General features: G+C 42.4%; 1 protein-coding gene across 3 annotated transcripts in view; it reads right to left on the bottom strand.

Moving 5' to 3' along the window:
- Positions 1 to 2,073: 2,073 nt before the first annotated feature.
- LOC140417632 (zinc finger and BTB domain-containing protein 8B-like) overlaps positions 2,074 to 17,220 on the bottom strand; it is a 34,406-nt gene continuing 19,259 nt past the window's right edge. For all 3 annotated transcript variants that reach the window (XM_072501223.1, XM_072501222.1, XM_072501221.1), the window contains exons 3-4: positions 15,440 to 15,618; positions 2,074 to 7,593 (exon numbers count right to left, since the gene is read on the bottom strand). In XM_072501223.1, the coding sequence (XP_072357324.1) occupies positions 7,285 to 7,593; positions 15,440 to 15,618 (488 nt within the window). In that variant the 3' untranslated portion in view covers positions 2,074 to 7,284. The remainder of the gene's footprint in view (positions 7,594 to 15,439; positions 15,619 to 17,220) is intronic.

Genomic DNA, 17,220 nt, shown 5'->3' with positions numbered 1-17,220 from the left:
ATACAGCGCATAATCTAATATTCGGATAGTCATCAATTATTTGTCGAGAACCTGCCTCAAGATATTCATGAGACGGAACTGAAATAATTTTTCACAAACTATGGCAACTTGGAGGAGATCCATATTAACACCAAGAGTAATGGCCAGAGAGGGGTCAGGTAGGGCCGGAGACAAGAGTCATTAGGTGCTTTACCTCTTATCTTGCACTCTAGCAACCTCCAGCCAGATCTGAAGAAAGATCAAGGAAGCAGCACTCAGTGACAATAAAGGTCCAAAAAGAAGTCCATGAGGTAGGCACAAAAGGAGAGTAGGAATCTGGCACAACCCATTACTCAGACAATAATAGCTATTGTTCAAAACAACAACAATCACTGGCCCAATTAGCCTGTCAATCAGGGTGGGTACGTGCTAGATTGGCTGCTTTGGATATGAACATCCAGATTGGCAGGCCACTTGGCCACTAAACTCAGGGTCTCCTGGAGGCATGAATGCTAGTGATTAAGCACCATCTGTACCCCTAATATCCGAGGCCCCGTTGCAGTCTGTTTGACAGTAATCATGCTTGATTGTTTGAGATCAAAGGAAGGCTTAATTATTTTACTGTGAAGAAAGTGCAAGATATTTAAGCTTGCACACAATGGCAGCAGTCTAGTAGACTCAGAGTCTCCCAAAATCGGCAGTATCGGGTTTGTAAACAATTGTGCAGTAAACTGTCCATTTACTTTTCAGGTGAAAGAGAGTTGGGGTCAAAATAACTAATCACCATGTACTCCTAGATGCACAGCTTGAAAGAGGGCAGAGGAAGCCATTTTTGAGATCAGGTTACAGGCTTCTCTACATAATCAATGAATATCACTGACAGCAGCAATGTTTCACTGGTCAACAGAGAAAAGGCTGCTTGGCTTTGCAAACTACCACAGGACAGTCTCTATTCAAAGAGACACATCCTGCAGCTATCTAAAGTTGCTGAGAAATTTGTCCTGGCATGGCCAGGGGACGAACGATCATCAGAACAGGCTTTACTGTTGTGCATTTAAGAAATTCTCCAAAAACTGAGGAAAGCACCTGGAGATGATTAATGAAGCAACCACTTAGTGAAACAGCAACATAGGAATCCATTGGAAGCTGGGAGAAACTGTGAATTGTCTGCTACACAGACTGTATTTCCATAGGGAGTGAAATATATTTCCATGGAGAGTGAAATACGTTACAAGTATAAAACAGGAATTTTCCTCACTGTAGTTTAAAGTATAAGTTACATACAAAAATAAAATGTTTAGTCAATAGTGCTTTTAGTCATTGGTAATATTAAAAGTTTTAAAATTTGAAATCAGTTGTATAATTCTTTCAACAAGTAACTGGAAGTTCAAATGTCTTTTTACAAACGTGATCAGTCTCGCCGATGATGTAACAACAGCACAGATCAGTTACCTGGATTACTCACCAATAACAGTCGCGATCTTAAAAGGACAGACTGGATTAGCAGCACAGTCGTACTACTCACCCGAGACAATTGGCAAGACATATCTACTGTTCAATAGTAATTCTTATGTTTTGGGATGTGAGCTTTGTCACAGGAAAGATTTAAAAATGAATGTTAGAGCATTAAACTTTAAATTAAGGTTCATTTTAACATACTTACAAAGCTATAGGCTGCAACCTCACAGAGATTTGAAGTGTCCATAACAACTGGGGTTATTAAGCGTTTCGTTTATTTTCCTCTCATGGGCAAACAGAACATCCAGAACCTATTAAGGTTGGGATGATTTAATTATTGAACCCAGCATGTGATGTCTTGTGAGGACATCTCTTTGGAGAGGGACAATAAGTTTGTTTGGCTGCCAGGCTTACTTGAAAATGCTTGATGGGGAATGAGTCAGAGACATTGCTTTTTCCTATGAATGCAAGGTGGGAAATGGAGGGGAAGGAGAGACGAGGGCAATCAGCCATTTTGTTTTTTTTAAACAAAATGACAAGTTGAAGGCCTGGGAGCTAAAATGCAGAGATTAGTTCTTGCAGTTAGTCAGTTGTTGAGAGAAAGCTATTGCCAAAGTAAAGTCAGCCCACAAAAAGGACAGAGCATGTGGTTTATCTTTATTTTTTTCCTCATTTTCAAGAAGAGAAGCAAAACTGCATGAAGAAAGGGAGATTTGCTTACAAAGGTAATATTCACTTGCTGTCTATAAAATAAAGCAGCTTAACAATTCAAACCAGGGCTCATCTCACTAAAGTGTTTCTCATTGTGAAGATATAGACTAGAGAAGTTCAGTCCAAATGTCAAACACACTATAACTAAGGATCCTATTGTTAAATATTCAGGTTACATCATCATATAATTAGATAAATAGCAGTAGGGGCACACCTCTGACTGCAAGGTTTTCAGCTTACTGAAGAGATTGATCATCACCACTGCACCAAAAGGAATATCTAAGACAGACTCCAAATTTGTAACAATATTCAGAAAATGTAATTTTACCTCCTCCATGGACTTAATCTACTTCAATTTCCTATGCTCCAAAATTAACTGAAAATGTCCGAATAATACAAAATACCTTAAAGACATACAATATGAAAATGCATTTTAATAACAGTAACACTGTAGAGATACATAGCTGCAGTGTAGTTCACCTTTTAAGAACTAGAACACAATTGTTGTGCTGATGGGACAATGAACATTCTGGGCTAAGAGTTAAAGATGTCATAAGCCAGAGTATTGACTTTTGTCTGGGATCTGCAACACAGTTAAAAAATAGTTATTAAATTATCACCTAAAAACGTAGTTAAAAAATTGCCATTTTATTGGTTGGCCGTAAAATACTTAATTTTATAATTTTGTTGCATCTATTGGAAAGTTTACACCAAGTGTCCACAGGACCGCCATCTGTGAACTTCAACGAGGAAGCATGAAAATAGACATGGTTCAGTAAACATAAAGGGAAGAATCAAATGTTCTTCAAAAGGTAACAGATGCTCAGCAGCAACAAGTTTACACCAAAAGTGTTTACCGAGTCATAATAGCACACGGGGTCCTAAACAATAACAATGGCAGAAACTCTGCAATTTGCCCTGCATCATCTAAAAATTGGTTTACCGGTATGACAATGGTGAACTGAATCATGATCAGAAAACTTATTGCAGCTCAAAGTGCACATTATCACCAAATTAAATAAAATGGCCCGGGGTCAGCATCTTTGCTACTGCCAAAAGTGCTATGGCAATCATAAAAAAAACAAATTGTGCAGTTAAAAGATGCAATCCTGTTTAACTACATCTTTTTTTTGAAAAATCTTTCATAGGCAGTGTAGTGGTGCAACTTCACCACAGAAAGTGGTGGAATGTGGCCTTTCAATCTGTGAATTTCCATACAGGAAGTTTCTCATCTGCTGGGGGCGAGAAGGCAAAGTCCTTTGAAAAAAATGACTGGACACCACAAGCTACTCATGCAGACATCCCAGCGGCCACCTCAGGAGCAGCAACAACGGAAAGAACCTGGGAGGTTGTCTGTTGAGCTATTTTGGCCAGGAAACAAAGCACTGTAACATGTGATCCAGAGGTAGAAAATTAGGGCCCAAAAGAGAATATATTTTAAAAACTGAACCAGAAGAAATTTAAAAAAAAATTATATCTAGAAAAAGCTATACACCCTGAATTCCATCAGTTCTATCACCAATTAGAGGTCACCCAGCATCGGTTACCGCAACAGGGAGCTTACTGTCACCGACTTAATTAATTCAGCTGGCAGGCTTCAGAACACACAGTAATCATACAGCTATCAATTCCATTTATTCTCCAGAAGATTGCAAAACGGGAGGGCTAAGGAAGACAAAAAGAAAATCCTTTTCTTTGTATTAAGATAATATTTTTACTCATGAGCAGTGATATTGCTACATTAACACTCAATACCACTGTAACTCTACTATAAAGGAACACTCCTTTTAACATTAATTCAGCATATAGAATTTTTTAAAAATTGTACAAGATTCTAATTCATGCATTTTTGTAATTACATTATTTTTGAGACAGAACTGCATTTCAAAGATTTTTAAGTTACATCTTAAAACTTAATCAAACATTCAAACGGTACATTAGCCATTTTACATCTTTGAATGTTATGGTGTCATCCAATGGGGTGGAAAGTGCTTCAATTAAGGAACTAGGGGTTATGTTCTGACACAACACAACAATTGAAATCCTACATTTGTTTCAGAGCATAGTTCAATTCTGCCTTACTCTCAGCAGCCTGTGTAAAGAGAGTGCTTATTCATTTGCAATATGCTACTGTCCACATTGGAGATGAATGTTCATGAATCAAAAACATTATTCAGTTTTTCAATCATTAGAAGATCATCAAGAATAAAGAGTATTTCAGCTGTCCTGCTCCTCCCCCACCCCCCCCCCCCCCCCACCCCAGTCTTTTCTTCCCCTCATCCTCCATTTCCTACCAGCAGCTGACTGGATTGTCAAACAATCCAAATACTGCACTTGTGTTCATAATTCTGCGATGCCAAATATGGTGCCTCAATCAATATGATCCTGCAAACAAAGACTATCCAGAGAATTTGTACGGGCAATTTAACACAGCCACAATTTCAGATTGGAAACATTTTTTTTTTTCACTGAGTTTGAAGTTGTATGGGATCTTTGAAATGGAACATGTTCCTACTCTGTATTGGCATCAAATGGGTCAGTTACTGGTAAAGCTTCCTTTATTTTGCACCAACAAAGCGAGATCTAATTTTTTCCAGGGTCAGTCTCTTTTGGCCATGGATTGATTAACTGTTACTGATCTGCTTCCAGCACTGACAATATTGCTAGCCACAGCACAGGAGTTCATCAGATATTTCTTCTCACTTCCCATATTATAGTGTTGCTACAGTCCCAAAGAACCAAAGACTGCTCTCCCCTTTGAGAGCTGACTGGTGGTGATTTGCCCGAGGGTCACTACACCTCAGGTGAGAGGCAAGGTTGAGAAGGCAGGCCTTCATGAGTAACTTCAGCTGGTCCAGGAATTGAACCTGCGCTGTTGATTTTCCTCCGCATGACGAACCAGCTGTCCAACCAACTGAGCTAGCCACTCCCCTCCCACATTATAGCTTTACCTTGGCTCTACCCAACAGCTGCAGAGGTAATTTAATTTTTACTCCACCAGACTACATTTAATCCCAATTTTAGCTGCACCTAACGCAAGTGTAACTTCTCCCATACTGCCCATGTCCTTAGCCTAAATAAGAATGCCAATAAATTAAGAATAATTCATGCAATGTATTCAAACCTACAGGTAACTAGAGCAGTTGCAAGATTGAGCAGACGTATAACACCAGTCTGGCTGGATTTAGTATCCAGGTCCCTGAATTAAAAGACCAGAGTGCTAACTCACTTCACCACTTGATCCCTTTTAATCTCAACTTTTAAGAGGGATCAGAAAGCGGCCAGGGGCACAGATTAGTCCAACACATTATTTGTATAATTTGGATAGCTGACAAGTAAAAAAGAAAATCTACAAGGAAGGTTTGCTTGTGTGCATGTGCCAGTTTGTCTCCAAAGTGCCACTAGATAAATTTAGGAGCTAGTTTGATCGGTCACAGATGAATGATGCAGAGATCTTACGCAGGGAGGAATATACTTGAAACCACTAAGAATGGGGTTGAAGAGAAAGGTGAATCAATATTGGTTATTAATCAATAGCTTTAATACTTTGAGATAACTGCCCATGGCTGTATCATTTCTGGCCTCCTGATTTAAATTTAACAGGATTCTCTGTTTCCAGTCAGCGAGGACAATGTTAGTTTCAGTATAATTGAGAACAAACTTTACAACATGCACATGTACATTAAAATCACATCTACTAAGTAATTAAGATAAAACTTTAAAACAGTGCCCAAACCAACAGAAATGATCAGACACCAAAGGAACAATGTCAACGGGACATAGGGACACTGTTTCCACCCCATTACACAGCACCCCATTATACAACATAATACAATGACAGTTTATCAAGCCAGGGCTAGCAAACAGCAATATAACCTACTAGACAAAGTTGAGGATTCCTTTATAGATGAGCAGTCTTGTCTGCTACTTGACCCTTTAGACAGGTCAAATGTAAATTAAAAAAATTATTGCAGTTTAAAGCAGTTCTGATTCATTTATAACGGACAAGTTTCGGCTTTGTTTCCTGTAGGACAAGTTTTCTTTAAATACTATTTTCTAGCCCTTGAATTCCACTTTCCAAAAGTGAAGAATAGGGTTCATCAAATTCTTTTCTCATTCCAGCTGTTCATTTTCCACCTCTGTTTAGCCAAACCTGTAGGCTGCCAGGAATGGGTAATAAATTTAATCACACAATAAAAAAAATAAAAAGAGACAACAATGAGAATGGATACAATTATCATAAATACATAGTCAAGTGCTGGAGAGCCTTCCTAATTTTTTTGGAATCCACCCTACCTCCTTCCACCTGTGCCATATCCTGGTTAAATAATGTTCAGAGTCCCACAGAGGGCTGGGGAAATCCAGTGGTTCTGGCTTTTGGCCCCTAAAAATAATTCTAAGAGAACAGATTTTACTCAACTGTAGGAACACCAACACAATATCCACTATGTACAAGCTATAACACATCCACATATTAACCAACAGTGAATACTTCAATACACCAAGACTACCATATTTTACTGCTATTTTAAAAAAAAGAACTTTATGTACATAGTTATTCAATGCACAGCATTTCAAGCTGCTTGATCTTGAAATTCTAAGTGATTTTTCAGTGGCACAGCCCACTGATTTTTACTAACTATTAATGTTTACTTTCCCATAACAAGTGGCTTACAGTAGAATTATTCCAGCTTGGTTGTATTTGTTTAGAATATTGTTTGGGAAGAAAATAAAGTATTTCTTACAAACAGAAATACTCAACAAAAGCTGAACAGAAATTGGCTCTTGATTTTCTGCTCCTGCAGAAGACTTCACTTTGGTTTTACCAGCAGATATTTGGCTCTTTCCAGTTGAGAAGTTGTCACAGAAAGAGGCTTCTCAGCTTCCTCCATTCAAAACGACAGGCATTCTGTAGCATTCTTCTCTCCAGTTAACTGACCTCCAAATGGACTCCTTGGACAGAGGTTCTTTAAAACTGCTCATATCCAACTCAGAAATCAATGGGGGATCTGCAGTGGCTGGAGTTTCTTTGGCCTTGAGGTTTCCAACTATATACAGTGGTACGTAACTGCATCTGTTCAACATGATGCTAAGGGAGTGTTTGCAAACTGCCTGGAGGAGATAGTTAAGGTAGCACTAAATAAATCCTTCACCATCTGTCAAGCTTCTCTGAATCTGCTGCTTGTCATCCACATTGTCTCCAGCAGACTCATTTTCCTCACTTGATTCTATGTACACAGGCCAGTTGGCCTCTTTGTCCTCCTTCTCCTGGGTCTCCAAAACTTGCTCAGTCTGGCTCAGATTGACCGGTGATGTCTCCTCGTTGGTGGTCATCACACATGTGCAGCTATCACAGAGGCCAAACCGCCTTGCACCATGCTGTAGGTTGCTGGTAAATGTTCTCCTGCATCCCTTGCAGACAATTGGTCTGTTTGAACGATGTACCTGAGAGAGATGGAATTTAAAATGTATAGTTCAACCTTTGACCATACAAAGATATCTTAATCAAATGGAACACAATAGGATTTCAAAGTGAGAATCAAAATAAAGTTAACCTCTAGGTCACAATATTTGTTGTAACAAATGGTTAAATAGATATTTCTGGACAATAACGGAGTAAAGGTCTCATTTATGTCAAAGACTAATTATGAATCACACCCAATCTAAAGGAAGAACTGGATAGCAACCAATACATTTACTAGTAACCCAGGGTCTGTGGTAGTGCAATTGGTCCAGGTGTGGCCTACAGACTACTGAAAAAGTGGCAACAGTCACCAATAGACTTCTGCATTTGTCCAAAGGGCACAGCAAATTTACGTGTTGCTGACAACCAATGTTTAAACTGAAGGGTAATGCTCTTCAACCTTCTGTTAGTCTTGCTGTTTGAGAGCTTTTATGTCAGGTAGAAATGTTTTTCCATTTGTGATATAACACTAACACCGTCACTCAAATCATTACCTTATTTTAAAGGATTGAAAGCAGAAATGACCACTCTGTCGAGAACCAACAATTGCAGAATTGCTGAAAACAACAATGCCATGTTGGTTTGTCAGTACACATTTTTTTTTTTTTTTTAAAGATATCTAACACTTTTATATCAGCTGTGTAAAATTCAAATTACTTACAAAGATGTTGTAAGAATAGGATATTGTAAAAATAGAACATATCATTTCTGAATGGCTTTGGTAAATAAAGCAGACTCAGCTGTCTAGCTACAGGTTGGGTCAGAAAATGACTGGCATGAACAGAGGGTACTGATCCCAGTCCTGCCTGCACAAGTACTCACTCACTAGACTTGTAGCTTTGTTGTAGAAGGAAGCACAAGGTGTCCCAATGCCTCAGATGGTAAAGGCAGTGTACAGCTGAGCTTGAAGGATTCTTAATCTACGTTGAGTTAGTTGGTACAACAGGGCGGGTGTTGTTAAGGGTCTGTCTAGATACTCTGGACGTTTGTCATGCCCACAACAGTCCAAGTGTGTGCTCATACTGCCCAATATCCAACTATAACCCATTGTTATATAACCCACAGCAATAGGAACTGGTGAACTGAATTAAATGTTGTATCTTTCCACACACACTGCTCTAATCTTCTGAAGGCAGACTGAAACTTGTAAACGAGAAGAAGCAGATATTACTGGTCAAGTTGTTTTACTGCACATACAGAGCAGTCGTCCATACAGGACCCCGCAGTTCCCCCTTCCCAGAGTGCCCGCGTCCAATAGTTCCTCTAACATTGTGTGCCTCGGGGTCCGTGGGCATGTTGTCGTCTCCATGCGGAGGAAGCTCTTACCTGTAGATGTCGCAGTTCGCTCTCGTTGGGTAGTTGTAGATTTTCTGTCAGTTCCTCTAAGGTCGCTAGCCTGTCCTCTGTGTAGAAGCCCCTAACAGTCAGTGTCCCCCCATCCTGTCTCCACCACTTTAAGGTGGCATCTAACATGGCTGGCGCGAACCTGTGGCTTCTGCAGATGGGTGCCATAGTGGACATTTTGGTTGGCTGAAGTGCACCCCCCCCCCCCCCCCCCCCCCCCACCCATGTTGCTTATCCAGTCCGTTCATTGTCCACTAAGACAAAAGTCTCCCAAAAATTATTTTTAGTCAATAAGACTTAAGACATTAGCAGCCTGTAACACAAAGCCAATTTCCAAACACTGGATAAACATCCTTTGTCAAAGGGCGATTGGAGAGGTAGGTAATGTGACATGGGCCTCTGGCTTGTGGAACAGGTATTATTGCCTTGCTGAGCTGCATTCATCATTCTGCTGTTTACTATCTGACTAACAGGCCACACCGTAGTAACTCTGGCCCAGGATGGCCACCTGGCCCCATCTAGCCTGCTCTGATGGAAGTCTGTACTATTACCTATAAGACTGATTGATTGTTGCATGCCTATCACATCGTGTGAAGTCAACACCATCGGAAAAGTTAATTATTCAGCACTGGTTTTGAGCGCACTGACCTCGGCGCAGGAATACCTGATTGGACTTTGGTTCAGCACTCTGGAACCCAAGTGAACAATATTTATTTTCTCTGTGGTCTCTGTACAGTAAACCTTTCTTTTCTCTATCCCTCTCTTTACCACCTGGTTGGGAAATACGGCACAACTTAGAAGAGATACAAATCAAAACACCTTTCTGTTTCCGTATGGGTGGTGAGAGGAGAAATTAGTGCTGTTTAAATTAACCCCCCCCCCTCCTGTCCGAAACACAGGTTTAATAGACCTGGGATGAGACAACTGACCCTCAAAGTTTCAGCTTGAAGAAACAGTGAGCCATCACATTCTACAATCTAGATCATCAACTTTCAAAATTTCAACCCCTGAAGTCAGTGCCTTTTTATTAAAAACGGTGTGAATTTGGTTTTAAAACATAACACTAAAACATACCTAATTCCCAAACGGTTTCTAAAGAAATAAACATAACTAATTCCCAAACTATTTCTGAAGAAAAGTGCAGACGACAAACACAAAACCTGATACCACAATTGGTATCAGCACCCATCCAGATAAAGCGTATAAAAATAACGGACGAGGTACCAACAACTCGTCACTATCCAGTGATTCTTGCTAGAAAGTTCATGTGGGCAACTGAAAACAGGACCATGATCATTTATGAAGCTCGATACTGTCAAATAACCAGCGACATTAATTGTGGTGAGTCACACACGTAGAATGGGCACTTGTTTATTATCCGGTCCTGCTTCACCTCTTTCAATCTTTTTATAATAACTGTCAAACCAACAAACTCAAACTAAAAATGTATATTCACAAAAAGTGAATAAAACAAAGTTATGACTAAATAGCAGTCTCTGAAATTTGCCTGGGAAATTGAATACTCCTGCAGATAGGTCATTCAGGAGGTGTAGATGAAGTGAGATGGGGTAGAGGTAGTAAGCAGGATAACATCATGCAGGAAAGATTTAAATAAGTAACTCAAATAAATACAACTGAAAAATGACAAGGCATCAATAACTTTACTGACAGTACATTATGGACTGTCAAACAATGGAGAAGAAACAGAAGCCTGCACTTGTAGGCAACCTAAAAGAAAAAAATGTTAATCATTAACATTGCAAATTTTACACTGGTTCAAAAATAGACTGGGATATGAACAGCATTTGTGGTGAAAAAAAGAACCCTATTGTATTTTCAGGACCGTTTCCTCTGTTAATATTTTGTTACCTCAGGGAAGGAAATTACTACTTGACATGGAAATCATACAAGAGTAGGGGTACATTTGGGAAACTATGCAGCATGATGACACAGTGGTTAGCACTGCTGCCTCACAGCGTCACGGTCATGGGTTTGATTCTGGTATGTGACTGTCTGCCGAGTTTGCACGTTTTCCCTGTGTCTCCTCCCAGTGCTCCGTCAGTCACAAAGATGTGCAGGTTAGGTGGATTTGGCCATGATCAATGCATGGGTTACGGGGATAGGGCAGAGGTGTGGGCCTAAATAGAGTGCTCTGTTGGAAGGCCTCCTGCACTGCAGGGGATCCATGAATATCAATAGGTTGAGAATTGGCTGAAAAAGTAAAATAATAATACTTAGCCAAATTAACAGGATGGCAAGATAGTAAACAGAAGTGTCGATCAGGAATGGGAAATATTTAAATAGAGAATAGTTAAAGGGGGTGCAAGAAGAGTCACAAGGCTACTTGTGGACTAATCTTTGAAGGTGGCAGGACAAGTAACAAAGCAGTTAATAAAACATAAATTGTTTCTCGGCCTTTTGGCTAAGATGAGCGCCGAGGTCAGGTGTAATCCTGGATCTGGTCTGTCTCTCTTGTGGGGACCATGAATTGGATTTAATTTGAATTGGTTTTTGGAGCAGGCGGGGAGCTGGATTGGGGGTTTGCCCCTGTCCGAACTAGAGAGCTCTGGCTTTCTAACTGATAAAATAATTTTAAAAAACATACGAGATCTTGGGCTTTCAAAACGGAAAAATAATAAAGACTACAACAGCCAGAAAGGCAAAATCTTCATAAACACTGTTTTGACCTCAGCTGGAGTACTGTGTGCAATTCTGGGGACCACACTATAGATGGACATGAAGGCAATGAAGAGGGTACTAAGGAGATTTACTCAAATGGTTCCAGGGCTGAGGGGTTAGAGAAGTGGTCAGCGACCTGCGGTTGAGAGTGCTGACTGTTGCCCACGCACAGTGTTATCACATTCTGCTGGTTTCCATTTGGGAATTTATTTTCCTACCAGTATGACTAAAGTGGTCCGCACGTAAAACAGGCCACGTGAAGTGAGATGCGGCTGATTACACACAATTACTGCGAGAGTCGTGCACTCCCTCGGTGTCCAATCAAAGCATAAATATTTATTTTGTTTTTACAATTTGATGTTGATAGTTCCATTAATATACGAACAATTAAGCATTTTCTAAAACTCGTTATGAAATATTTGGAGTGTATTAAATTTATTTGGCACAGGTGGCAGAGGCCGTGAGCCCCACCACCAGGACCAGCCAGCAGTGCAGGAAGAAGCTGCACGACCTCGTCAGGGCAGCCAGGGTGAATCACCAGCACCGTGTCCCTGGCACCTCCCCCGTCCCACACACCCCATACCCATAATTCCCCCCACTCCTCCGGCGGCCCCCCCAGGCCTACCGGTAGGCAGTGCTGGGCAAGACTGAGCAACATCCCAGGCCAGCCTGGGTGTGCCACCTCCATCACCGTGCCCCTGGCACCAACCCCCATAGCACCCCATCTCCCCTCCCCCGCCGCTTAGAGGCGATCGAACCCCACTCGCCGGTAGTCAACACGCATCCCACCCTGCACCACATACCAACACCCACACCGTCCGCCAAAGCCGGGTGTCCTGCACATACAGGCCACCAGCCGCGGACCCCTGCGCTTCCCGCATCTCATTGTGGGGGTTAGAGAGGGGCAGTTGCCGAAGCAGAGGTCGGCATCGGAGATCAAAATGAGCCCGCAATGAATAGCGGTGACCCTATACCACGTGCGGCAGTCCCCACCACCCTCACTCACGATCTAACCATGCGTCTTGTCTTTGGTTTTGCAGGATCACCTAACGACGAGTAGGTCCGTCTGAGTCCCTCACCCCGAGCCGCAACCACACAACTCATCCGGCAATGAGGCGGGACCTGCTGGTGACCTGCGCCCCCAACCACAACACCGCAATACCCCAGAGCACAGATCTGGGGACAACACTGACTTCTTGGCAATACTGTCACCAACACTCTCCACCATCCCAGAGACACTCATCTTGGTTGGTTATGTTAGTGAAGAGGCTCCTGGGGCACTATCTGGTGCGCATGACACACATGCAGCAGTATATCAGGTGGATGTAGGAACTCCTGAGGGGCGGATGGTGGCCCAACCCCAGGGACTAGCTGCTGTCCAGAGGATCTCAGGCTTCCGGAATTGGCGGTCCCATCAATGTTGAGGATGCAGGCGCAGAGCCGGGGACTACATGAGGGACTGTCAGCAATGATATAATGCCTGCAGGTGCAGTTGGAGGAGTCCAACTGCTTGCAGGGGCAGGAGGCAGTGCCAACCAAGCGTGCTACCCGGCTAACACCACACAGGTAGCGCACGTGGTGGAGACCTTGGATCAGGACGTCCAAGGCCTGGAGCACAGTGTCAGGGCGGTGGACAAGGCACAGGACAGGGCCGCCATGTAACAAGCAACCATGCATCAGGGCCACACGGACATTGCTGCGCCGCTCCAGAGCATGGCCCAGCCACAATAGGACATGACGGCGGGCATGGGGAGCACTTGTTTAGCGTTGGCTGACCTGAACCAGAGACAGAGGAGTGTGGCCCAGTCCCAGAGGGTGGGTAATGAGAGGCCGCTGGTGTGGGGCATGGGTGTTGGAGATGGGCTCGGGCCAGGGTCCCGAGGGCAGTCGAATGCCACCCCCGGTGTCGTCCCTGGGGGCGGGCTAGATATGTGGGGGTGCCATGAGGTAGGCTTACCCAGTGCATGATCTACCACCGCACACCTTGATTTGTCTCACTGCAAACAATCCCTCTCCCCACAAGGCTATCAATAAAAACTAAAGCATAAGTTAGGGGGAAAAAGTATTTAACCAAAAGGTGATTACAATACAGTCTTCTACCGAATCATAGAATTTACAGTGCAGAAGGAGGTCATTCGGCCCATCGAGTCTGCACCGGCCCTTGGAAAGAGCACCCTACTTAAGCCCACGCCTGCTCCCAGTAACCGCACCTAACCTTTTGGACACTAAAGGGAAATTTAGCATGGCCAATCCACTTAACCTGTACATCTTTGGACTGTGGGAGGAAACCGGAGCACCCGGAGGAAGCCCACACAGACACTGGGAGGAAGTGCAAACTCCACACAGATATGTTGCTGAAGCAAATCCACAGATCATTTTAAAGAGGAATATGTGAAAGCAAGATTATTAAATTGTACAGGAGCAAGCACTAGAGTGGAACTAGACTAGATGGAAAAAGACAGCAGCACTGAAGGAAAGATATGGGTCAAAATAGCACTTTACAATGGTATGACATTCTAAGCTTCGAAGGTTAGCACAAAAAAGTGGAATACCAGGAATTAGGCAATGCCTTCAACGGAGGAGCTGAGCATACTGGAAGATAGAAGGGCAGGAAATAAAAACAGGAAAACAACATATTGACAGAGCACAAGTGCGTTTTGTCCTGTGAACATATTTGCTGATATTGGCCAAGGTAAACCACGGTAACAAAGCATTTTCCTAAACACAGAATTAAGGTTCACTGCAACAGTAAGTTAATCGTTCATGACATTAGGACATCTCAAAGCACTTTACAGCCAAATAATTACGTACTTTTGAAGAAGAGTGACTGTTGAAATGTGGGAGTCAATTTGCATACAGCAAGATCCAACAAATAGCAAGTGATAATCAGATGATCTGATTTTAGATGTGAGGGAAGGGAAAAATAATAATAATAATAATAATAATAATACTAATAATAATAATAATCGCTTATTGTCACAAGTAGGCTTCAATGAAGTTACTGTGAAAAGCCCCTAGTCGCCACATTCCGGCACCTGTTTGGGGAGGCCGGTACGGGAATTGAACCCACGCTGCTGGCCTTATTCTGCATTACAAGCCAGCTGTTTAGCCCACTGTGTTAAACCAGCCCCTTATTAACAAGGAGAACTCCCATGTCATTCCTTGATACAGTGCCGTTGGATCTTTTATGTCCACCTGACAGGGCAGACAGGCCTTCAGTTTAATATATCAAAAGGATGGCATCTTCGGCACTGCAGCAGTCAAATGGGCAGCACGGTAGCATTGTGGATAGCACAATTGCTTCACAGCTCCAGGGTCCCGGGTTCGATTCCGGCTTGGTCACTATCTGTGTGGAGTCTGCACATCCTCCCCGTATGTGCGTGGGTTTCCTCCGGGTGCTCCGGTTTCCTCCCACAGTCCAAAGATGTGCAGGTTAGGTGGATTGGCCATGATAAATTGCCCCTAGTGTCCAAAATTACCCTTCGTGTTGGGTGGGGTTACTGGGTTATGGGGATAGGGTGGAGGCGTGGACCTTGGGTAGGGTGCTCTTTCCAACAGCCGGTGCAGACTCGATGGGCCGAATGGCCTCCTTCTGCACTGTAAAAATCTATGAAATGAATGACAGGCCAGATTGTGTACTCAAGTCCGTGCAGTGAGCCTTGAACTCAAAGCTATATAATTTAAAGCGTTTAACTAGAAATTAGGGCGTCAAGATGAAACAATCACAGCCTATCTATTGTGAAGGGTGGGGCTAAAGTTTCACCTAATGATGGTTATAAGCAAGAATATGCAAACTTTACTCACGCTTAAAGCATGGCTTCGGAGATGCTCAAGTCTGGTGAATCTTTTTCCACAGGTCTCGCACGGGTACGGCCGCTCTCCAGTGTGTGAGCGCATGTGTCGTTTTAAGATTCCTTTCTGTTTAGCCGTGTAGGTGCAAAACGGGCACTTGTAGATCTTTTTTGGCACAATTATTCCATTCCCTAGAAAGAGAAACCATCAGCGTTAAAGCATGGAATGGCTCAGGTGAACCATTTGGGGAGGGGGGAGTGGGGTGGCAGCATGGAGACTAAAAATCTATAAATTTGACAGGATTTTATTTAGAAAGCATCCATAAGAATAAATCTCCATCTGGGACAATGCAATGCCCAATTCACCCAAGAATATTGTACAATATGACAGTAATAACCCCAAAATCCAAATACAGTTTTGAATCTTAGTTAAGTCTCTGTAGAATCTTAATGAAGTGCTACTGAAAACTTAGAGACAATTCAATTTGCGCTTTTTGCTACATATCTTAGGGATGTTCTCGAATTAACCCACACAACACAATTACATAAGCATGTTGGCAACGGCACTTGTGCAACAAAAAATATTTTACTTTAAATTACCCCTCCCAGTTAAATTTCTTGCTCCACTCCTCTCCCAAAAGCATTGATTTGTCTGCTGAAGCACAATTCTAAAGATGCCAGTACCTTAGCTCAAAAGGACATTATTCATGTGACAGTCTCAAATATAAAGGACAACAGACTATTCAGAGACTAGAGCATCAATTATTAAAGTTCAAACCGGTTATCATCCAAAACTACACAGTTTTCTAGCACGTCATTCAAGACAGCACGGCCATTTTTCAACCCCCTGCAACCTGCGGTGTAACGATAATGGCTTCTTGTTACCCCTATGGAGTTTGGCTAATTCCATATAGGCTAGATATCAAACCCCCATCATTTGTTGCACAACCCTAATTGCCCTTGAACCATGTGGAATTTCCAGAGGGCAGGTAAGAGTCAATTACATTGCTGCGGATCTGGAATGTAAGCCACACGTGAGTGTATCATACTTAATTCACATGTCGTGGGGTACAATTCAATCCCGGGTCCCCAGAGCATTACCCTGGGTCTCTGGAATACTAGTCGAGTGACAATACCACACCACTATTGCTTCCCATGTTTACATTACTCATTGCATAAACTTGCTGAATCATGAGAAGCATATTATTTAGTTGTGAAATGAAATAAAAATATAAAATCCACTTTGTGGGTTTTACATGGGGTAAAAGCACTTGACTATACAGACTACATTACAGATTTTATTCCTAGTTTCTGCCAGGTTAGTCAACCTGCACCAGGGAGAAGCCAAAAGTAACAATGAGCAACAGCCCTACTGATAGGAAAGAAGGAAAGAAGGGGAGGGCAGATCAGGGTTCCAGCTTCCGGATATTATCCAGTGCCTCTTCCTACAGGAAAATACAGCTTCCTCCCGCAGGAAAATACAGCCTCCTCACCATCCCACTGCAGACTATTGCCTGGCAATAGTCACATTTTATGGTTCACATTTGAAGAATTGGAAGTTGCCGGAGGACTACCAATTGCAGTGGGTGGCAATAAATTTTCGACTAAAGGTTAGAGTAACATGCATCAAATGTAGAATCACCAATGGCACAGCTCTGCAGATTAACACGCACACACACTCTCAATGGACCAAACATTTCATCTTCCCCTTCAATGTACCAAGCAAAGATCCAACAACAACAGTTGTTTCTTTGTACTGCACCTGCATAATCCCATGTTAAATATCTGGTGAAA

The sequence above is a fragment of the Scyliorhinus torazame genome, chromosome 1, assembly GCF_047496885.1.
Source record: "Scyliorhinus torazame isolate Kashiwa2021f chromosome 1, sScyTor2.1, whole genome shotgun sequence".
Classification (NCBI taxonomy): Eukaryota; Metazoa; Chordata; class Chondrichthyes; order Carcharhiniformes; family Scyliorhinidae; genus Scyliorhinus; species Scyliorhinus torazame.
Note: the sequence above shows the minus strand (reverse complement) of the source record. Positions and strands in the feature narration are given on the sequence as shown.